The sequence below is a fragment of the Ceratotherium simum genome, chromosome 40 (genome assembly GCF_057802395.1).
Source record: "Ceratotherium simum simum isolate JZ-2026a chromosome 40, ASM5780239v1, whole genome shotgun sequence".
NCBI lineage: Eukaryota > Metazoa > Chordata > Mammalia > Perissodactyla > Rhinocerotidae > Ceratotherium > Ceratotherium simum.
The window spans coordinates 9,156,372-9,180,147 of record NC_141939.1 but is presented as its reverse complement, the minus strand read 5'-3'; the positions used below and the strand labels follow the sequence as shown (position 1 = coordinate 9,180,147).

Here is a 23,776-nt window from a genome sequence, read left to right as displayed (position 1 = left end):
GTGTTTTTTTTTTTATTTAATAGTGAATTTCGAAGAGCAAAATTTTTTCTTTGTATAAAATCCAGTTTATTATCTTTTTCCTTCTGTCATTTGTGCTTTTTTGTCCTTTGCCTTCTCCAAGGTCATAAAGATTTTTTTTCCAGGAGATTTGTAATTTTAGCTTTTACATTTAGTCTGTGATACATTTTGTGGTAATTTTTGAATTTTCTCAAAGAAAATTCAAGGTAAGGGGTAATTTTCATATTTTCCACGTGGATATTCAGTCATTTCAGTGCCATGTCTTCTTTTTCCATTGAATTGCCTTGGTTCCTTTGCCAAAAATCAATTGACCATAAATGCATAAGTCTGTTTCTGGACTCTCTATTCTCCTCCATGATGTCATTTCTATTGTTTAATCAATATTGTGATTTTATTGCTTTATTGTAATTATTGTGGCCTTATAGCAAATCTTCAAATGCGTCTTCTATCTTTGGTCTTCCTTTTAAAAATTGCTTTGTTTATTCTGTCTTTTGAACTTTCAAACAGATTTTAGAATCAGCTTGTCAATTTCTATAGAAAAGTCTCTTGGGATTTTGATTGGGGTTTTATTGAATCTACAGATCAATTGGGGGAAAACTGACCTCTTAATGCTATTGAGTCTTCCATTAACAAACATAATATTATTTAGGTCTTCTAATTCCTGTCAGCAATGTTCTATAATGTTCAGTGAAAAGGTTTTGCATATCTTTGTTGTACTTACTTCTAAGTATTTTTGTTTTGACAATACTTATAAATGGAACTTAAAAATTTTCTTTTGCCACTAGTATTTAAAGTTGTTTGCCACTACAATATTAAAGTGTTATTAATTTTTGTTCATTAACTTTATATCCTGTGACCTTGCCAAATTTATTAATTCTAGTAGTTGTTTTATTCCTGAAGATTATTTCTATGTAAACCATCGTCATCCACAAATAGAGATACATACACTATTTCCTTAGTGATCTTGTTTTTATACTTTTTTCCCCTTGCCTAACAAATAGAAACGTTGAGAGTGGATTCCGTAAGTATAATGTTAGCTGTAGGTTTTTCATAAATATCCTTTATCATGTTGAAGAAGTTACTTACTCTTTCTACCCTGCCAGGAGTTTTTATCATAACTGAGTGTTGAATTTTGTCAAATGGTTTTTCGCATCTATTGACACAATCATTTATTCTATTTACATTGTTAATTACGTTGATAGATTTTCTCAATGTTAAAGAAACTTGCATTTCTGGAATGCACCTTACATGGTCATGACTTATTTTCCTTGTTATATAATGCTGAATTTGATTTGCTAATATTTTCTTTTCTTCTTTTTTTTTTTTTGTGAGGAAGATTGGCCCTGAGCTAACTTCTGTTGCCAATCTTCCTCTTTTTGTATGTGGGATGCTGCCACAGCATGGCCAGATGAGCGGTGCATAGGTCCGCACCCAGGATCCGAACCTGCAAACCCTGGGCCACCAAAGTGGAGTGCATGAAATTAACCACTATGCCACCACGCCGGCCCCACTAATATAAGTATTTTTGGTCTGTATTCATGAAGGATATTGGTCTGTAGTTTTCTTTCTTTGCATTATCTTTGTCTGGTTTTGGTATCAGGTAAAGATGGCCTCATAATGTGAGCTGCAAGATGATCAATCCTTGCAATATTGTGATTTATAAGAAGTATTTATTTGGTCATTCAGATGACCAAAAGTATATTTCTCACATGTATTTGGTCTTTGTCCACAGTTCCTGTCCCACAGCTCCCAAGACCCTGGGAATTTTTTGAGCTATAAGAGCAATGGGAGCATCTTTTGGTATAATAATTGGTCTCTTGTCCTCAGTTCCTGAAATGGCTCAGACCCATAAAGGTGCAATGAGTGTCTTGTTATTCATAACAAGTCCCTTTCCACCGCAACTGGGTTTATGTTAATAAGGTGACTTTTGGAAAGCACCACCTAACGATGGGGAGTGGTTGCCAGGGGAACCAACTAGGAACAGAGGGTTGGAACTTTCAGTTCCGCCCCCTTATTTCTGGGGAAGGGAGAAGGGCTAGAGGTTGAATCAATCACCAATGGCCAATGATTTAATCAATCAGGTCTATGTAATGAAGCCTCCACAAAAATACAAAAGGACTGGGCTCAGAGAGCTTCCAGGTTGGTGAACATGTGGAGATACTGGTAGAGTGGTGTGCAGGAGAGGGCATGGAAGCTGTGTGCCCTTTCCCCATACCTAGCCCTATGTATCTCTTCCATCTAGCCATTCCTGAATTATATCCTTTCATAATAACCAGTGATCTAGTCAGTAAAATGTTGCTCTGAGTTCTGTGAGTCACTCTAGCAAATTAATCAAACCCAAGGAGGGGGTCATTGGAAGCTCTAATCCAATGCCAGTCGGTCAGAAGCACAAGCGACAACCTGGACTTTCAATTGGCATCTGAGGTGGGTGGAGGGGCAGTCTTGTAGAATTGAGCCCTTAACCTGTGGAATCTGATGCTATCTCCCAGTAGATAGTGTCAGAATTGTGTTGAATTGTAGGACATCCACCTGGTGTCTAAGCATTGCTTGGTGGTGTGCGTGAAACCAATCCCAACCAAAACCGAATTTATGACCAGAATCCTTATTCTTCTTCTATTTTTGAAAGGTTTTATGGAGAATAAGTATTTGTTTCTTAAGCTTCAGATAAAGTGTCTTAGTTATTATAATTTATTATTTATTTTATTGTTGTCATTTATTAACTGTAAAATTGCCTTCCTATTACTTAGAAATTACTTTGCTCTACTTTCTCTAGTTCCTTCAGGTAGAACCTTATGTTGTTGATTTTAGATCTTTCAACTCTTTAATATAAGCACTTAAAGCTATATATTTTCCCCTAAGTACATCTTTAACTGCATCCCACAAATTTTGATATGTTCTATTTTCACTATCATTTGTTAGAGATATTTTCTAATTTCCTTTGTAATTTCTTGTTTGAATCATGGATTATTTAGATGTGTGCTGTTTAGTGTCCAAATATTGGGGTTTTCCTGGATATTTTAATGTGATTTATTTTTAATTTAATTTTGTCATGGACAGAGAATATACTCTGGTCGCAGGCCTTCTAAATTTATTAAGGCTTCTTTTGTGGTCAAATATATGGTCATTTTTGATGAATATACTATATACACTTGACGGGAATGTTGGGCACAGTGTTCTATAATTATCAATTATACAGGGTGGTTGATAGTGTTCAGATCCTCATTGTCTTGCTGGTATTTTACCTACTTGTTCTATCATTTCCTAAGAGAAGAGTACTAAAATGCCTCCAATGATCATGGAATAGTCATTTCCTTCCTTTACATCTGTCAGTTTTTACTTCCTGTAATTAGTGGCCCTATCATTAGGTGCATATACATGCATAATTATTAGATATTCTTGATGAATTGACTTTTTTATCATTATGAAATATTCCTCTTTACTTTTGTAAAAGTTTTATCTTTATGTCTATTGTAACTGATATTAATATAGCCACACCAACATTCTTATGCTTACTGTTCACCTGGTGTATCTTTTTGTATCCATTTACTTTCCAGTCATCTGCATCTTTATAATTAAATCGTGTTTCTTGTAAATAGAATATATTTGGGTCTTGTTTTATAATCAATTCTGATAATCTCTGGCTTTTAATTGGAGCATTTAGTCTATTAACATTTAAGGTAATTATTCATATGGTTCAATTTAGATCTACCAGGTTATTACTTGTTTTCTAGTTTCCTCCTATTTTTTTTTCCTTTCCCACATTCATTTTGATTATTTGAATACTTTTTAGGATTCTATTTTAATTTTATTATTGGCTATACTTCTTTGCATTATGTTCACTGGTACTCTACAATACAACATTCTTAACTTTTTACAGGATTTAGGTTAATGTTATGCCACTTCACATAAAATAAACTTATAACCTTGTAGGTTCATTAAGTATACTGACTTTTAACCATCCTTAAGGACCGAAGTGAGAAAGGTATTTGTCTTCACAATATTAAATCTCCTGGATTCCTGCGACGCTGATAACTGAGGACTTAACAACAATTGATCGCATATTTTGTGACTAACAACCCTTCTAGTGTGATAACCATAGTCCCCACCATGCTCGTGGCCCTTTGTAAGGGTAACTTCTATGACGTAGCATCTGAGGACAGATTAGCCTTGTGTGGCTACACTGCTTTCAACATGAGAGCTCCCATTCAAGAATAGGAGTAGACAGACCCTTGAGAAGACTGTCCACAGACTGGGGGCTGTGAAGGAGCCTGAGGTGAAAGCTTCTGCCCAGTTATAAGATAAAGCAACTCAATTTTCTGAGAAGTACAGAGAGAATTGTCTAAATGTGGATGAATAGAGAAATACTATGAGACAAATTAAGAGATGTTGAGGGGCCGTAAAGAAGTACAAGTTTTGAGCACCAAAAACAGTGAATAATAAAAACTAAGGAGTAGGGGACAGATAACTGAGTAGATTATGTGGAAGCTAACTGGAATGGGAAGAGAAATGAAAAGATCTATAAAAAAGCAGTGGAATCTGAGCAAGTGACCAAGTGGCATCCATTGTGGGGCTCTGGAGTGACGATGGGATAGTTGTTAGCACTGTTTACCCAATACTTATTTTCCTTCTAAGCACCTGATGGGATTGCAATTCCAGCCTCTACCATATGACTATGCTCAGCCAAGTTTTCAATTGAATGAGTTTTGAGCAGAGGTGATATATGCCATTTATGGGATGGGGAGTTTGCATGCTGAGGTAAGGCCTTCCATAAATCTCTCTTTCCTGCTGGTACAATGACCAGCAGTGCTCAATACGGTGGCTGCTCTCTGAGGCCAGGATCCTGAGTAACCATGATGAATAGAAGCCTCTGTTGGTCAGAGAAAGACAAATAGTGTAAACAAGAAATACTCCTTTGTTGTTTTAGGCCACTGAGGTTTGGAGGGATGTTTATTACCACAGCATAACCTCGTCCATCCTGACTGTAAGAAAAGATCTGAAATCCCTAAAACCAGCTTGGTTCTAGTTATAGCCTTTGTGAGACCTCATTGTAAAGAACTTCCTTTTCCTGGGTTCCTGAGGAGTTTTCTATGAATGGTGTCCTCCCAAAATTCATATGTTGAAGTTCATAAAGAGGTAATTAAGGTTAAATGAGGTCATAAGGGTGGGGCCCTAATCCAATAGGACTGGTGTCCTTACAAGAAAAGAAAGAGACACCAGGAGTATCTCACCAGAAACCAACCCTGCTGTCACTTTGATCTTGGACTTCCAGCATCCAAGACTGTGAAAAAATACATTTATGTTGTTTAAGCCACCCAGTCTGTGGTATTTTGTTATGGCAGCCCTAACGGACTAATACAGGATCTATGTCTTCCTGAACACCTTATATATCTTTTTAATTAATTCTCATTACTTGAGCTTGCCATAAACTCAGTTCCTTAAAAACAAAAAGCCTAATTAATGACTGACTCTACATACATGCAAAAAGCATTGAAAGTTCAGAGTCACAGCACAGTACAATAAAAATTATCTTTACTGTATGTCAGATAGTGGGAAGATACAGAGAATATCATAAAGAAATGGATTCATGGGCTGGCCAGTGGCACAAGTGGTTAAGTGTGCACGCTCTGCCGCGGCAGCCCAGGGTTCGCCGGTTTGGATCCCGGGCGCCCACTGATGCACCGCTTGTCAAGCCTTGCTGTGGCGGCGTCCCATACAAAGTGGAGGAAGATGGGCATGGATGTTAGCCCAGGGCCAGTCTTCCTCAGCAAAAAGAGGAGGATTGGCAGATGTTACTCAGGGCTGATCTTCCTCACAAAAAAAAAAAAAAAAAGAAAGAAAGAAATGGATTTATCAACGTTACACAGGAAATTAAACAATGAACCCAGTTAATTTTCCATTTTGTTTGAAAGGGCATTGGCACATTCGACTCTGTCATACAGCAGTTCCTTGACAAGCACTTGCTCTGACTGTTAAAGAAAATCAACCAAGAAAACCAGCGATTACGTAGCAGGCGCCACATAAAGATTAAAAGACAGAAGGGAAGAGGCTTTCACCTCACTCCTAAAGGAAGGAAGAAGAAGATCCGCATCTCAGGACCGGAAATGAAACATGGGATTCACCAGCTCTCCTAGGCTGATATCCCTGAACATTCGTTGCTTATAACCTCAGAGAACAGAGGCCAGGAAGAGGACCCGAACCGTCGTCAGAAAATTCACTAAAGAGGAGAGAAGTGTGAGTGGCAGGATTTTATTGATTTAGGGCACAACAAAGACGTTTCTTTAAAGAAATCCTTTTCAATATAAAAAGTTTGAAAATTCTTCTCAACTTGAAGAATAGTGGGGAGACGACTGCCATATTTCGTAGCTGCGATGACCACCTACCTGCCAATGGCTCCCAAATATGCGTTTCCGTTCGATCTCTCCCCCAGGCCCCTGACTCCTGTTTCTAAAACTACTGAAAAATTATTTTCAGTGGTCTGTAGGTATGTCAAACCCAGCGGTTCAAAACTAACCTGATAGTAATTACCCACCCTCACCAACACCTGTTCCTCACCCAAGACATTGTCCAAGGAACTGCCCTAGCCTAGCAATCTCTCCCCTCCCTCGCTCCCCACACCAACTTGGAGCAAATGCTCACAGAACTATCTTTCACCATCTGGTGTTAGTACATCTCCATGACAGGAAAAGTAATTCGAAGGCTATTTAACCTCAAAAATTTTTTTTTTTTTTTGGCTGAGGAAGATTCACCCTGAGCTAACATCTGTGCCAATCTTCCTCTATTTTTAAGTATGTGGACCGCCAATACAGCATGTCTGCTAACAGAGCAGTGTAGGTCCATGCCTGGGAACTGAACCTGGGCCACTGAAGCCGAGCATGCTATACTTAACCACTAGACCACCAGGGCTGGCCCAACCTCAAAACTTTTTAACTCTAAAAGCATACATCACTTGTGATCAGTAGAATTAAGTTCGCTGAAGACTAGCTCAGTGATTTGCTTCTTCTGAGGTCACTCTGGCATAGAGGAAAGAGCAGTTTCTGACAGAAAGTAGTTGCTCAGTAATATTTTTTTGTGAACGAATGAATGAAGGATGAATAAATGAATGATTCAGAGTCAGGGGAACTCTGGCTCAATCAAACAGGACTGAAATTTACTTTTAAATAAAGAAGCTGGATTTCAAGATCTCTCAATTTTCTCCCATACTGTTAGTCTAATACTCGCTAATGACCAAGGCTGATCCTGGGTGGAAAGGAGTGAAGTGTGGATAACCATAGCCCAGAGCCTGGATCAATGGCTTCCTCTCCAACTCATCACCTGGATGTAAAGTTACAGAGTGGGCTTGCACAACAGGTTCTGCTGGATACTGTTCATTTTACATAATCAATGTCAACCGGCTCTTTCAGCCAGCCAGCTCATGGGACTTTTTGCATGATACCAAGCATTCATTTTCCGTTTCACAACCCAACACACCCAACACACTCTTGACAATGCACTCAGATGTGTGGTTGGGGGTGGCGGATCTGTTGAAAACCACGGAACTAGGAAGCTCTCTTGGCTGTGTTTGGAGTTCTAGGCTTTTCTCCCAAGTCAGTGATTTCTAGATAATGTGGATTTCTACATAATGTACTATGTAATCTCCCAGGAAATTTCTATGGCTTAAAAGGGCTATAAGAAAATACAGAAGAATAGGTAGGTCTGTGGTTTTGAGTAAGAAGAATAATTTACAAATGAAAAGAAATATGTCAAATGTTCATTGCTAGTGGCTCCTTAAAGGAGGGACAATGTTTTCTTCTGCATCCCCGGCACTTAGCGCAGTTGGTGCACAGTGCATGGTTGTTACGGCTTTGAAAGAACTGCTTCTATAGGCTATTCTGTGCTCATTCTGATTATTCCCTAAAGATTTAAAGAGTTTGCTTTTCTCCCTAAGTGTTTCTTTTCCAAATCTATTTCAATAGCTACTCAACCTACCTTCTGACAAAGGAAGGACAACCTGATACCAGTGAGCCTTTGTCTTTTTTCCTGCCCCTGTGAACTGGAGTGAGTTCTAACCCCCTGTAAGTGGCTCACAGCGTAGGCTGGTTAAAAAGCAATTTGTACAATCAAACTTCAATCACTCTGTTTCTTCAACCAGAAGAAAATGAACCAAACAAGTGTTTATGAATAAAATTTGAGGAATTCCAATGAAATAATTGTTGAAGTGTTCCTCTCTGACCCTGCATTGTTTCAGCATGCCTCTGAATTATTAACACACGCCTAAGGAACACATATTTCAAGCTGCTGGTTAATAGCATCTACAGCTTAGACCCCAGACATGCAGGAGGTAAACGCGTCGTTCAGTTGGGGAAGTTTAAGTATCAAATTTGCCTTCTCCATGTTGGGGAACCTCCGAGCCCTCAACATCCTTGTTTGCCGGGATTGACATGAGCTGCCCTCTGCCCCTCATTTCTCCTGTCTCCTCCCACCACCCCAACCTGGTCCAAGTGTCATCCCAAGCTATTTGTGTGTGTTGCCACACACACACACACACACACACACACACACACACAGTGGGCCCTCACAGCCAGCACCCTATCTCACTGCCGATAGCAGCTGTGGGCTGAGGAGAAGCTCGCCAGGCAAACCTCCAAATGCTTTGATGAGAGTGTATGTCTGAAAGAAATGCCTGGGTTCTGGGCTGGGTGGGCATCAGACACCTGCCCTCCCCCACGGGGGTCAGAAGTAGCCCTGAGAGAGACATCGCACAGCTCAGGTGCACTTTCTGAGCCATTGCCAGGGGCGAAATTCACTCCCTTGTCACCTGAAGCCACCCAACCAAGGCTGCATGGCCCTGTCTGAGGTTTAGGCCTTGTCCCCATTTCTATGCCGACAGACACCACCCAGATTGCCTTTCTTGTGTGGAACCTCCTTTCAAATACAGGAAGGCATTTCTCATCACCTACCGTGTGCCAGGCGTCCACGTGTCTTATTACATATCATCCTCAAAACCACTCTCTGAGGTCAGATTAATCATTCTCATTTTCCACGTGGAGAAGCAGAGGCACAAAAGGATTGAGTCACCTGCTCAAGGTCACACAACTTGTAAGGTTCACATCCTCGTTATACCCTGAGCTCCCTACATTCTTGGCCAGAGGAAACTGTCTACATGTAAAGGTACCTGGGGCCTCTCACCTCCTATCCTAGGAACCTCAATAAAATGAAAGGAAATAAGGAGACACAAAAGAGGACAAGAAAAATTTGCCTCCCGCTCCCCGCTAAAGAGTCTGTTCAAGTTTGTGTACAGCCCTTCTCCAGGAAAAGCTGAGACTGCAAAGTCCAGACAGATGGACAATACGAATGTGGCACCACTTAGGACGTGAGGAGAGCTCTGTGGCTCAGAAGCGCCCAGGTAGAAAAACTTCTGTTAACAACACTATTATTAACTGATTCTGACACCAATTCCGTTGTGTGTGTTTTGTTCCCAACACCACCAAGCAATTAACTCAATTCTGACACTATGTACTGGAGATAGTGTCATATTCCACAGGTTAAGGGCTCAGTCCTTCAAGACTCCTCTGCCCACTTCAGATGCCAATCGCAAGTCCAGGTTGTCACCTGTGATTCTGACCAACTGGCTATAGAACAGAGGTTCCAATGACCCCCTCCTTGGCTTCAATTAAGTAGCTAGAGCAGCTCACAGAACTCAGAGGAACACTTTACTTACCAGATTACTGGTTTACTATAAAAGGACATAACTCGGGAACAGTCAGCTTGAAGAGATGTGTAGGGCAAAATATGGGGAAAGGCCGTGGAGATGCCACACCCTCTCCCGGTGCCCCTCTCCTCTCCACCTGTTCACCAACCAAGAAGTTCTCCAAACTCAGTCAGTTTGGGTTTTTATTGAGGCTTCATTACGTAGGCATGATTGATTAAATCATTGGCCATTGGTGATTAAACTCGACCTCCAGCCCCTCTCCCCTCCCAGGAGGTCACGGGGGGGGGGGGGGGGGACTGAAAGTTCCAACCCTCTAATCTCATGGTTGGCTCCATGGCAACCAGCCCCCATCCTTAGGTAACCTAGGGGCTTTCCAAAAGTAACTTCATTAACATAACAAAAGACACTTTTATCATTCTCATCACATAGGAAATTCCAAGGGTTTTATGAGCTTTGTGCCCTGAATGGGGATGAAGACTAAATATATATTTCTGATTATAAATCATAATATCACAAACATCAAACACTCTGTACTCACCCTGTGCCAGGCACTATTTTAAATGCTTATGTGTAGCAACTCATTTTCACCCTCACACAACCTGATCTCCATTTTACAGACAAGAAACTGAGGCCCAGAGGAGTTAAGAACTCACATGAAGTCACACAGTGTGCAAGTAGAGAAGCCAGGACTTGAACTAAGATGTATGGCCGCTCTGTCCAGGCTCCTGGCTACACCTGACTGCCTCTTGAATGGGATGTTATTGGACCCCTTTAAGGCAGGAAAATATAAACCAGAGAGAATCACAAAGGAAAATTCACCCCCAAATGAAAGTTTTTTTAAATCTTTCCCAAATGAATCACAGCTTCTTCTGTGCTGCTCCCTATGGTCCTGGCTTGGTTTGAACTCGCCATCTCATTCTCACAGCTAGCGGGGGCCATGATTGTCCCTCTGCCATTGAGTGGTCACCTGATGGATCAGAGGCACACAGTTCATCTTCACACGCCCAGTGCCCAGGACAGCACAGGCGTGGATAGGTGCTCCATGAAGGTGTGGGAAGGAAGGAGACTGGGACTCTTCTCTCCCAGCACGCCTGCCCCTGGTTTCATCGCACCTCTAGCATGTAGGCTCAGGGAGCAATTCTGAAGTTTGCCGGTGGCACTTTGTAGGAGGGAGAACACCCCAGTTTGCTCACAGCCTCCCTGACAAATACAAATTCCAATGGAGTGTCACTCTTGGGAGGAGGGCTGTGGTCACCAAGACTGGCAGGAGTTGCAGGTGGGCCCCAGGGCCTGCACAGCCTCTGCACAGCCTCTCCTCAGCCCCATCACTCCCTCCCTCATTCATTTATTCACTGTCTCTGAAGCATTCTCTCCTGCATTACAGTCATTTACTCAGCACCCGCGGCAACACTCAGGGCTACGTGCTGGGTCCTGTGATGATGGCGGGAGCTGCTAGGAGAGAAATCACGAGGATCAACATCAGCTAATTAGCAAAGTCAGGCTGCTAGAGGGATGGAAAGATGAGAGGAGAACAGGGCAAAGGAATTCTAGCATGAGGGATCAGGACATTTAGGATCTAAGGCCAGCAACAAGAATGCATAATAAATAGAAGGACAAATTGAATGAAAGGTAAAAGATCTCTGCTAAGAAACCATTGCTATTGATTGCTGTCTGGGAAAAGCAGCTGGAGGATAACTCTTCACCATATCTTTTGGATATCGAGCCACAAAGAATAAACTATATTTAATAAATAAACTACTCCTTTGACAACCTGTGTCTTTATAATAAAAACAACAATGAGGAAACTTAAGCACATGGAGATCTGGTAACTCATTTGAGAGGCTCCAAGGCCCAAGAAGGGCCAGTACAGAGACGTGAGCCCAGACGTCAGGTCCAGGGGTCTCTGCTCTTGACCACTACATACTGTCCCATCACAGAATGGGGATGACAGTCCCCGCCACATTAGGTTGTTATGAGGCTCGAATAAGGAAAAGTACATACAGCACCCTTCATTGTGGCTGGTTGGCCCAAGGTCTGTGCTCAGAAATTTTAGTCGACCTCTCTCTACCACTCTCTCATTCCTAGGGGGTAGACTAGCAAGACGCCAAGTGAAGATATCACTAAGAGAAGGAGAGAACCAGAGGAAAAGAAACTGGGAGGGCGAGAGGGAGAGGTGAAGGAACAGTGTAGAGTATCAGTTAGGAGAAGAGATGCTCTGGAGCCGGGCTGCCTGCATTCAAATCTCAGCCCTGGCTGGTCCTGGCCTTTTGGATCTCTCAGAGGAGGGGGAGGAGGGAGGTGTGTGGACCTCTCAGATGAGTGGGAGGAGGGGGAGATGTGTGCACCTCTAAGATGAGTGGGAGGAGGAAAGAGATGGCGAGAGATGGAAAGTGATAGAAACCTTGGTGGCATCACCTGGTTGCTCATTCAACAAGTTGATCCAGGAAAACCAAGGAAGAATGTAATGTATGAACAATCTGCCTACAGTAAATGAGGTAGTGCCACATTTAAAACCAACTGCCTCTTAAGGCAACCAACCATCATGCCATGTTCGTAAGTTGGTGTAATATAAGGATAACAGCCAGCATTCGTGGAGTACTCACTACGTGCTAGGCACTCACTGTACTAAGAGCTGAATATGAGTTTTCCAGTGACCCTATGAGCTAAACAATATCATCACCCCAATTGGACAGAAATGAAGCACAGAGATGATCAGATTCTTTCCTGGAGCCACACATTGGACTCAGCCAATCAAGCTAGCTCTGATTTGGAGGAGCACTGGCTTCACTACTAACTGGGCATAAGCCCAGTCTCCTTATTGGTAACACATGGGTTCTCTCCTGTCCCTCCCAGCTCCATGAGTTGGAAATTCAAAAGGGAGAAATAAAAGGAAAGAGATTGGAATGAGACAGACCTGAGCACCCATGTCCAGTCTGTGACTGACCAGGCAGTATGCCCTTGTTCAGTTTATTTTAACTTCCTTTGCCTTATTTTCTTCCTCTGTGAAATGTGGGTATTAATTCATACCTCATAGAAAAATCTAAGGATTTAATAAAATAATAAATGTAAAAGTGACCCCATACAGGACCTAGTATACTAGGATATGGTAGCTGTACCTCTCTTCTTGCTGTGATTTTAGCCATGAGATTTAACTGTGGACACTAGTTATCATTTTAAAACTATTTGGTTTGCCCTCTGTTCTCTGTGCCTACCATTAACGGTATGTTCTGGTGATAAGAGCCACAACCTAAAACATTCAGCGAAAGGGAGAAATCAGGGGGACAAGAGACCTAGAGAATCAGATTCATTGCTATCACAGCAGTTCTGGAGCAACTCCTTCTTTTCAGTGAGAAGGCAGCTCTTTAGTGGTTAAAGATCTGTAGAGTTGTCACATGTAACCCACTAATCATAGATCACTTTCTAGATGACTCAAACTTTCCGCTGAAAGACTTTGCTTTCGACTCTTGCCCCTAAGAAGGCTCCTTCCTCAATGAAAGGGTGAGTTCAAGGCCTTTGGCTCAAAATACAACTGGACTGCATTAAATACCAGTTGCTTTCAAGCTGCTTTCTAAATCTAGCCCTGGAGCGTCTCTGGTTTCACATAGGGACGCAGAAGTGCCCCAGCACACACTTAATACTCACTGTGCTGTGGGTGACCACGGAGTGACCCAGGAGTGACGTGTGGGCAACCCTCCTGGAGCCAACACAACAGAAACTTCGCCCACTGGAGGTCACAGCAATGTCCTCAGCAGATACTCTGGACACTTGAATATTATAATTTTATTTTGAAATTATCCTTTCAAAAAATGTCTAAGTGGAAGCAATTAAACTTTGGGAAAGTCAAACAAATGCTGCTAGCAAACAAACCCCAACCAGAAACCAAGCTTTGTTTGGCTCTAGATGTAAAATCTAGGCAAAATCTGGGTGAGGTCAGATTCGCAAGCTTAGCCACAGCACCAAGGAGGCAGCAGAGTCAAATGCTTTCATTGGTAATTAATAAACGCTATTTCTCAGAAAGAATTTTTGTAGATTGTATCATAAAGTTCCCAATGAAGAAACAATGTGTTCTGTGAAAATTAAAGAGTTGGTATTTAGAAAGTCATTTCTAGACTTCTCTAATAATTTGTGAAGGACAGGGTGAATAATTACCTCAGAATGGGCTGCCAGGAGGTGGCCCTGATGTTATCACAGATAAACACTCTCAATGGCATTGCCAGTAGTAGGCGTTACAGTAAGTAAAAAACCTCAAAGAACTTGGATATTAGTGAAATTAGATTGTGTCTGGGAGATGAACTATGAAATGAAAGCATCATGGCTCAGAGGGGCTGCCTTAGGAGATGGAACAGATGTCCAGCCAAGGACACTTACTCCATTGTAACAAAACCAAAAGTTTTGGATTTCCTAATCTAATCCCCCTGGACCTAATCTAGCCCAGTCTAAGGAGAGGTGCGCAGTCCTTGTTCTAGCCGTATCATCATTTAGATCAAGATACATCGGCTTCTCTCAACCTAAAGGCAATAAACCAGTGGTTCTCAAATGTCAGCAGTCATCAGAGGTGTTTGTTAAAAATACAGATTCCCGGGGGGCCGGCCCAGTGGCACAGCAGCTAAGTGTGCACGCTCTGCTTCGGCAGCCCGGGGTTCCCTGGTTCAGATCCCAGGCGCACACCGACGCACTGCTTATCAAACCATGCTGTGGCAGCATCCCATATAAAGTACAGGAAGATGGGCACGAATGTTAGCCCAGGGCCAGTCTTCCTCAGCAAAAAAGAGGAGGATTGGCATTGGATGTTAGATCAGGGCTGATCTTCCTCACAAAAAGAAAAAAAAATACAGATTCCTAGGCTTGAGTCCCAGAGAATCTGGGTCAGTCGTTCTGGGATGGGGTTTGGACATCTGAATACTCATCAAGCTCATCAGGGTGATTCTGAGGCACGTGCTTGAGGGTCACACTCTGAGAAACTAAATATCTGAACCCACGGCAGTCTGGAATCTAGGTGCCCCTGGCAACTTCCCGACAACTTGGCCTTTGGTGAAGAAAGTACGTGCAGGCCTGATGACTCTAGTACCTTGCTCAACAGTTAGAGATTCTCATTGTGAACAGACAGATTGACTTCTATCTTCAAGTACAGGCCTCCTTCACTTGGTCAACCTACCCTGGATGTCTTGGATTACTTTTCAAGAGCCTTTTCCCCTCTGTACTATCTATTTTTGCATAAAACCCTCATGATAAAATATTGTGTGCCAGATGAATTAACTAATTAACTGTAAAACGGGGGAAATAAAAAACATAATATTTGCAGGTTCTTTGGTTAGGCACAATCTCCAAAAGCAAAATATCACACCCAGAGGCAATAAAAGAGTGTGTTAGTGGGTTTGGCATCATAAAAATTTAAAACTGTATATGATAAAAGATACCATAATCTAAAAAATTTTAAGTGACAGAATGGAAGAAAATATTTGCTTTTTACGTAATATTCAAAAGTTTAGATAATTTAATGAGTTTCTACAAATCAACATGTCATCCTAAGGAAAAATGGAGAAGACACAATATTTGTATACAATAATTGGGACATACTTATGACAAAATTATTCATTGTTTATATGAAATTGAAATTTAAGTGGGTGTCCTGTATTTTTTTTAAGTCTAGCAACCCTTACAGGACATGAACTTCCAATTTACAGTGTGAGAAACACTAATGATCCACAATCATTGAAAAGATGCTTGCAATCATCATGCTAATTAAAACAAACATGAGTAATCCTTTTTTTGCTCATTAGATTGGAAAATATTAAGAAAACAATATCTCTTGTTGACAATACAAGGAAAACTGCACTCAATACACTGTCTATGGAAATGTAAGCCCATAAAGACTTTCTGGAAAATCTTGGCAGCTGTGATGTAAAGACTAAAATTCAGGTCCAATAATACTTGCTACCTTGACATTTGGTAAAACTGTGAGGGTCTTGAATGGCCTAACTGCAAGCTCCCCTCACCAGTCTGACCCCATGGATAAAGTCCTCCAGCCAAATTACGCTCCTTATCAAGGGGACCAGGTACAGTTCCTGCTTATCCCTGAGTATTGTGTGTGAGCCCCCTGCCAGCCCCTGGAATTAGTCAAACAAGCCAATCACGTCATCCTGTGGGAACCAGGAAGCACCCCATCCTCTTAATACTGCAAAACCTGCCTCCCACACCACTGGTTGTTCCCTCTGTTCCGGAGTACAGCCCCCATGTGGCTCCGCATGGGTGCAGTGTCCTCCTCCCCGGGCTGGGAGTGTATGTGATTAACAAACTGTTATTGATCCATCTGTCTAGTGTCAGGTGTCGCTCCATAACGCTAGCTCAGAATCCCTCCTTCATCAATTGGGTGAAAAGGAGGTGATTAAAACAGAAGTAACCTTCAAATTTTTAAGTATACCTGCTTTTTAACCCAGAAATTTCACTTCCAAGAATATATCCTATAAAAATATTCACAAATTCAAAAAGAGATGCACACATAAACAAGACTTTCCATTACAACATTGTTTTAAAAGTGAAATATTGCCAACAACCTGAACATGAATCCATCAGGAAATGGTTAAATAAATTATTGTAAACGTAATCTGTGAAATACTATGCAACAGTTGAAAAGACCTAGAAAGAATTCCAAGACTTGATACATCCAAGCAACACAGATAATATAATCCCATCCAATTTATGTAAAGTAATATAATCTACATCTGCGTATATATATGCGTGTGCATATAATGAAGATGAGGAGGGAAAACCCCCAACTGAACAAAGGGGTCACTTCTTGCATAGAGAGTGAGGAGCCGGACAACGGCGGCTTTTGTGCTCTTATGCTGTATAATTTTGTACTGTGTGAGTCTTTTACATTGAAAATGCATTCTAGTATTACTTATGTGATGTGATATAAATTTTAAAATAAGAAAAGTATATCAAAGTATATCTAAAAAGTCTCATGGACTAACACTTTGTGAAGGTTTGTAGTAAGGTAAAGAAACTGAGCAATGAGATGACTAATCAGGAAAATTCCAGCGTCTCCAGCCAAAGACATTTCTTGGGCCTTTAATGTTACCTGTTGATCTAGCCTGTAAGTCGTCCTTGACTTCTCTGCAGAAGGACTCCTAAGCAAAAATGCCTCTTTCACATTTTCTGTATGAGTCATGCAATCGAGACTGAGGTACAAGCTAATGCATTTTTGCAAATCCTGTCATCTCTCTTCCTACCCCTATCTTTTATTTAACTTCATCATCTAATGCATCACATTGAAAAAAAAAAGCATATAAAGGAAATGAGAGTGAGGTCTGCTGAATGTGAGAAAATAAAAACATAAGTACTGCTCGTCCTAGTATGAAAACCCAGAAGAGCCTTTAGCAACAGCTTCTACTTGCTAACTGAAAGACAGAATTTAACTAAAGAATTATATGTTCTCTCTTCTTTTTCTCTCTTTAAAGAAGCTAGTTGGCTAGTGAATGACAAACAGTGTTAGTGAGCAATTATGCACACAACATAGATCCTAAGGGAAATTGTCAGAACTTGGGCCACACTGAGTTGACCAAAGCCTATCTCCATCCTGCTGTGGCCCAGTCCTGCTCAGCCTTCTCCATTAGTGCTGAGGACAGACTCCTATCCCCAGGCACACCCCAGACCCCTCATCTCCCTGGGGACGCGTCATTGACATCTCACCACAGTAATGCCATCATTGAGAAGGGCCTCCCCAAAGATCATCATATAGAGCGGCTCGTTCACACGCGCCTCCTCGAACACAGCCAACACGGCCACCGGGTCCACAGCTGAGATCAGGCTGCCAAACAGCAGGTTCTGAAGCAGGTTGACGTCACTGAGGCCAAAGGCCTTGATCTGGCAGATGAGGTAGAGGGAGAGGCCAATGCCAAAGGCGTTGATCAGGGCCCCCAGACATGCCCACCACAGGATGGAGCCGATGTTCTCAAAGAAGGGCCGGGTGGGCATAAAGTAACCGCCCTCCAGGACAATGGGTGGAAGGAGATATAAGAAGTAGATGCTCGAATCCATGACCGGAGGTGATTTATGGTCGGTGCCAAAGATGATGGCACCCACCAGAGCCCCAACGGTGATAAGGAGGCAGCTTTCCGGCATGAGGCCTGGCAATCTGTGGTAAAGATGGAAGCCTGTGGAAGAACAGAGATCCACATTTAGATGTTTGCAAATAAAACAGTTCTGGCCACTAAGATCCCAGGAGACGAGTGTACAAGAGATCTTTCAAAGTTAAGCAGATGGGGCCTTGGCCAAGCTGACTGGCATCTCTGGGCCTCAGCATCCCATCTGCCGCAGGATCTGGGAGTGTTGCCGGGGCTTTAAACAAGATCAAGTGCTTAACATGCCAGGTCCAGCCTGCTAGTCCCCTTCCCCTTCCTCTTTCCTGCTTTCCCATCTTACGGGGATCCGAGAGGCGCATTAGAGAAGAGGAGAGAAGAGGGTGGAACTCTTCTGCACTCATGCAAAACCCACCTTTAAAGCCCATGCAGTCGATCACAGTCACTTAAACCTCAGCTTGTTCCAAACCTTACCTCACTTCCCTCTCCACCAAAAAACAACCAAAAATTGAGTCCTTTATTTTGTTTCCCTTATTTAACCAATGACATTGCATCCAGTCAGGCACTTAAGAGGGAAATCAAGTCACATTCTCATGAAGCCCTTCCTCCACCACCTTTGCCCCTTCATGCAGTCAGCTCCCCATTTCATCACTTCTGTCTCTCATTAGCTGCCTTAAAGACCCTCCCCTCCTCTCCGTTTCTACAGCCACTGTCTTTTTGAGGGCCTCCCTACTTCGCATCCTAATTACTGCATTGTCGTCCTGATCTCTTTCCTCATCCTCAAGCCCCCAGTCCATTCCACATCCTGCGGCCAGATGACTTTTCTATACCACAAGTATCTGATTGTCTCATTCCCCACCTAAGACCCTGAAGGCACACAGAGCATCGCATGGATTTTACACTGGGGGTATTTGTTAAGCATCCCTGTGCCAAGACCAACCCACTGGCAAGTATTGTGAGGTGGAGGACCAAACATGTTTTCTACAATTCCAACTGTTGACAAAATTTTAGACATAAGACATTTACAAGTAAGAATATAAAAACAATACAATGTATAAGTATATAATGCCATGCATATTGAATAAATCAACAAATATGATAAGAGATCAGAGCACAGGGGGTCACCCTGGGGCTCTCTCCTAGTCAATATTTCACACACCCTGCACTATCTTTATACATCCCACAATCCAACATTATAGTCAACCACAGGCCTTTTCATCCTGCAGGCCCTCTTCCTTGTCTTTGTATACTGTTATTGCTGCCTGGATTATCCTTTTCTTCAACCTGTTTTCGTCCTGCTCAATCTTTGAGGTTAAGATTTTGCCAACCACTTCCCAAGGAAATAATACGTCTTCCTCTGAATTATTATAACATTTTGTCTCTAACTGTCTAATAAGAATGATCTTTTTCTACCATTTTTTGTGCACGACTTGTCTCTCCTACTAATCTCTAAACTCCTCAAACACTGGCAGAATGATATACATCTTTATATCTCCCCAAAGCCCTTAGCAAGTTGTCATTTCCCAACAGCTGGTCTATTTGCTGAAAGAATCTACAAGTTAATAAATGAATGAATGAACAGGTTAAATGTTCATCAGAGAAGCTTTTACATGGGAAATAGAAGTTGAACAGGTTATTGAAGAATGAGTAGGGCTTACATAGTTGAACAACACAATGGAAGATATTTTAGGCGGGGAGAACTCCAAGAAACAAGAAGAGAGACAAGATGGCCCAGTCAGATATTTGACGTTCATTGAGGAGATCCACCTGCCTGGAGCAAATTTTGAATTGGAAAGAGCATTGGAAAAAGAGTCGGAAGATGATTTTGAGCCAAATAACGGAGGGCCTTGAATTCAAGGCTAAGGAGTATAGGCTTGCTCCCATGGGCCATAGAGAGGCATTGAATGTCTCCTTAGGAATTTTTAGGTTCAGCCATCCAATGAGCATGTGGGTTTTCCTGCCCACAGCTTTGAACTTCTCCATTCACTATCAGCAGGCAGGTGATTACAATGGAGTATCACTAGTATCAAGCGACACTATTCCAAACCACAAGCCTGGCCCACTGGCTTCAAGACTAGCTGAAATTCTCCTTCTAGAGTCCTGCTCTCTCCACTTCCTAATGACACCTTTGTCCTCTCCCTCCTCCTCCTCCTCCCCCTTCTCTCCTCCTACTTCCTCTCCTCCTCCTCCTCCCTCTTCTTCTTCCTCTTCTCCTTCTTCTCCTCCATTCTCCTTTTGCATTTAGTGCTTATTTTAACCACACTGAACTTTTTAATATGTAAAATAGGTGCAAGAGCCCGTAGTGTGATTTTCTCAGGCCCTGTGTCTCCCCAGTTTGGTCCTGTTTCCACGAATCGAGTTTCCTGAAATGGATCCGACACGTACCTGCCTTAAGCCAAGTTGCATCTACACAGCAGTAGCATGAAGAGGCTTCATGCCTGTGAATCGGGCACTGTAAAGGGACATTCTATGTGCATTTCACATTTCACAACTCTCTCCCCTTTCACAATTGACAATAAAGTCAGTTACTTGGAGATTTTTACAGTTCCAGTGTCTGAAACTTAAATGGCACAAATAACAAAGTCCTGCCTGAAAGTCAAAGACGGCCCTACAATTCTATTCTGCCCAATGATTCAAGGAACATCTTTTTATAATGTTCCAAGAAGTGAAACTAAAATAAAAAATAAACAAAAGTCTGAGGTGACTTTGTATTATCTTTGTTCTATAATATCATTCTTTTATAACATGTAGAGTTTAGTGTTTTAAAAAGGATTGGGGACAGTTGCAATGTTTTTCTGTCAGACAGTGCTGGATTTGACTTTAAACTAAGGTTTTAAACTAAGTTTCTTGAGGGCAGGGACCACGGTCATTCACACATATTGCATGGGCATTCAATAAATGTGTCTTGATAGAATGACTGAATAAAAGAATAATAATAGTAATGATTATTAATTACATTTTGATTCAAGTTTTATAATATAGAATCTAACAAATCTATATGGGTTCCTTACGTGTTAAAGTTTTATGCCATTTTTTTTTGCCGGAGGTGACTGAGGCGACATATAAAACTATGAGCCCAGCACAAACAATATTTCTAAAGAACAATTTATGCTTTATGCAAATATAAAGCCAAGATAAAATATATCTTTTCTGCATTGAGACGTTTACTGATATAGAATGTAAGCCTCTTTTCCATTAGAAAATAATTATCTGAACCAAAAGAGGTCTTAGAAATAATTTCACAGGTGAACAAACTGAGACTTAGAAAGACAAAGTGACTAGCTAGTCAGCAGCAGATCTAGTTTCCTGATTCCCAGACCAACTTCACCCATTACTGTAAAAAAGGAAAGGAGTGGGCGGCCAGAATCTCTATCATTGCTTACAAAGGAAAACTCAAAATGCATATATACGATCACATTGAATATTCTCCGAGTCCATGTGGTTGCATGAAAGGTATTAGACCCCTAGCTCTGAATTGAGAATATTATCCCTTTAGAAAGCCATTTTACCTGAGCACTTTTTAGAAATAATGTGAGACACTTTGTGTAATTTAATCATTTGACAAATCACACAAGTGTTCTTCAAGCTAACAACTTCCATTCAATCTTCACACCTTACTAGCTCCAAATGAACAGTAGTTATGAAGGAGCAACTGATGAATACACCAGTACCCCCAACATCCGTGGGGAGGGAGCAAGATGAATAGACAGAGCCCACAGTTCTGATGCCAAGGAGTTAACTGCCAGATCTCATGGCTCAACCCATATTTCACACCCATTCTAGAGGAAAAATGTAAATAAGCATCAAAATGTTTCACAGATTCTATCCCAATACAGCAATTTATCTACTCAAATAAAAAAGTTCATTACTGAGGTAGAGGAGATGTTATGCTTAATAATTGAGATAATTGTATCAGTTTTCCACTTTGGAATAAGCTGGTTTTAAGGCGACAAGGGGTGGAGATAGGGATTAAATGGTCAGAGCGTAAACCATCACTTTAGTTTTTGGCCCAAAGAACTCTGATTAGAATTTAGACCATTAACTTGAATTCACCTTATTTCACAAGGGAAACCAGAGGTGCCCCACTGGTTCCATTTGGCTCAGGTGTAAACCAATATTTTACTGACAGATATCATCTCATATGCCCCCGTATCCCATCACAGAGTGATATAAGAGTCGTCTGTGGTTGTCTTGTTCCTTGCTTTCTGCCAATTTGCAAGGAGCACGTGCCACTTATAAAGAATAAACAATGGGAGTCATTGATGAAGCCCAAGGTTACATGGCCGAGAATTAAGGAAGAATTTTATGTGGTTCCTGAAATTTCCAGTGAGCATCATTCTAAGGTCTACATGTCTTACTGTCTATTTTTTAAGGCATAGAACTCGAGATTTTTACATGCCAAATAATGTCACATGGTTGCCACCCTGAAACGAAAAGAAATCAAAACAACCCATGATCCAGAAGTATGATTTTAAATTTGAAAGCACAATCCTGAAGTATTAAATGGCTTCATAAAAAGCAGTTATGACTTTCCCTTGACTCCACGGTACAGAAGTTTTGATGTAATAGCAGTAACAGTTAAAATCCACTTAGCTCACTGTCCAGAAGGCATTTTCACATACATTATCTTATGTGGAAAACTACTCCCACAACCAGGTGTTTGGGGACTTACCTATTTTTGCAAGGGATGCTAGAAGTATCCAGAGGGTGACCTCATAAGGAATTTGCACGTAGTCATAATCCAGTGCAAAAACAGCTATCTTCTCATCTGGCTCTGAGCTGGCAGCAGCAAACTGAACATTAGGTTCACGCTGGGCAGTGGAATTTGTGAATTCATTCATATCAGAAGATGCTTCAGAACACTTGAGGGCCACTAGCAATAGCAACCAATTCCAAAGACCAAAAGGTACAAACCCCTGAAAACCCATGCTGTGGGCTTATCCTACCTTGTGTGCCGTTGCGCGCACACATCTGAAGTGAGGAGAGTTTCTAGAGAGCAGTGGTATCCACATGGGTCAAAGGTAATATACGTACAGTCCATGGGTCCTTCCAAGAAGAGTCCGAGAGTGCCATTGAGTTCTGATTATAGATGCTTTCAAATCGTCATTAGAGGATTTGTGTTCAGGCAACACAGCTTCTGGCTCAAATGCAGTCAGTCATTCAATAGACTTGTCAAAACCCAGGGAACTGCCTGTGTGACGTTCATCCAACCATGATTTGAAAAACAATTTATGAAGAGGAAAATATCTCTTCATTTGAAATTGTTTCCTCACTTCTCTGCACGCTGGTTTCATCTTGTGAGTGAAATTAAAAAGGACACCATTGTGCTCATTCCAGATATCAGTGGAGTCCTTCTAACTAGGAAGGGAATCCTTCTCTCTTTACCAGATCCCAGTAAGGAGCTACCTATCCTGCACCTGCTCCTTCTCTCCTCCCCGTGCTCTCTCATTTGTTTTGAATGGTCGAGGCTGCAGGTAGCTCTTGAGCTACGCTTAATTATTTGTTGTGATTTGACTTTTGTAATGAAATGCTTTCCCTGAGTGTTCTCCAAAGGTTACACTTCTGACACCTAGTGGGCAGCCGCAACACAACACCTTAGCATGTTTAATGATGAACAATTAAAATGACTATGTAATTATCATCCAAATCAGGGCACTTGTGAGTAAAGAAGAGCTATTACTAATTATGCCAGAGTTTGGAAGATGGCCATGTAGGAGGATCCTGAACTCACCTCCTCCCACATATGCAACAAACCTATAAATACCTGTGGAACAATTTCCTCTGAGCGAGATCTGGAAACTGGATGAAAAAACCCTCCACAACAAGGGACAACACAGAGAAGGGGGAAGAGACAGAGATGCAAACCTTCTGAGGAAAAAACCACACCCTAGCTGTGGCACTTCATGGTAGAAAGCGATCTCAAAGGTACAGAGTTTTCCCGGAGGAGCAGGGGATTCTAGATCCCACATTAGGCATCCAGCCTTTAGAT

The 23,776-nt window shown here is 41.7% G+C and overlaps 1 protein-coding gene across 1 annotated transcript in view; it reads right to left on the bottom strand.

Annotated features, from left to right (window-relative positions):
* The window catches only part of SLC9A4 (solute carrier family 9 member A4), a 61,735-nt gene extending 39,020 nt beyond the window's left edge, over positions 1-22,715 (bottom strand). Inside the window, exons 1-2 of the mRNA XM_004435870.3 lie at positions 22,460-22,715; positions 17,399-17,862 (exon numbers count right to left, since the gene is read on the bottom strand). Coding sequence (XP_004435927.1) covers positions 17,399-17,862; positions 22,460-22,715 — 720 coding nt within the window. The remainder of the gene's footprint in view (positions 1-17,398; positions 17,863-22,459) is intronic.
* Between the last annotated feature and the right edge of the window lie 1,061 nt (positions 22,716-23,776).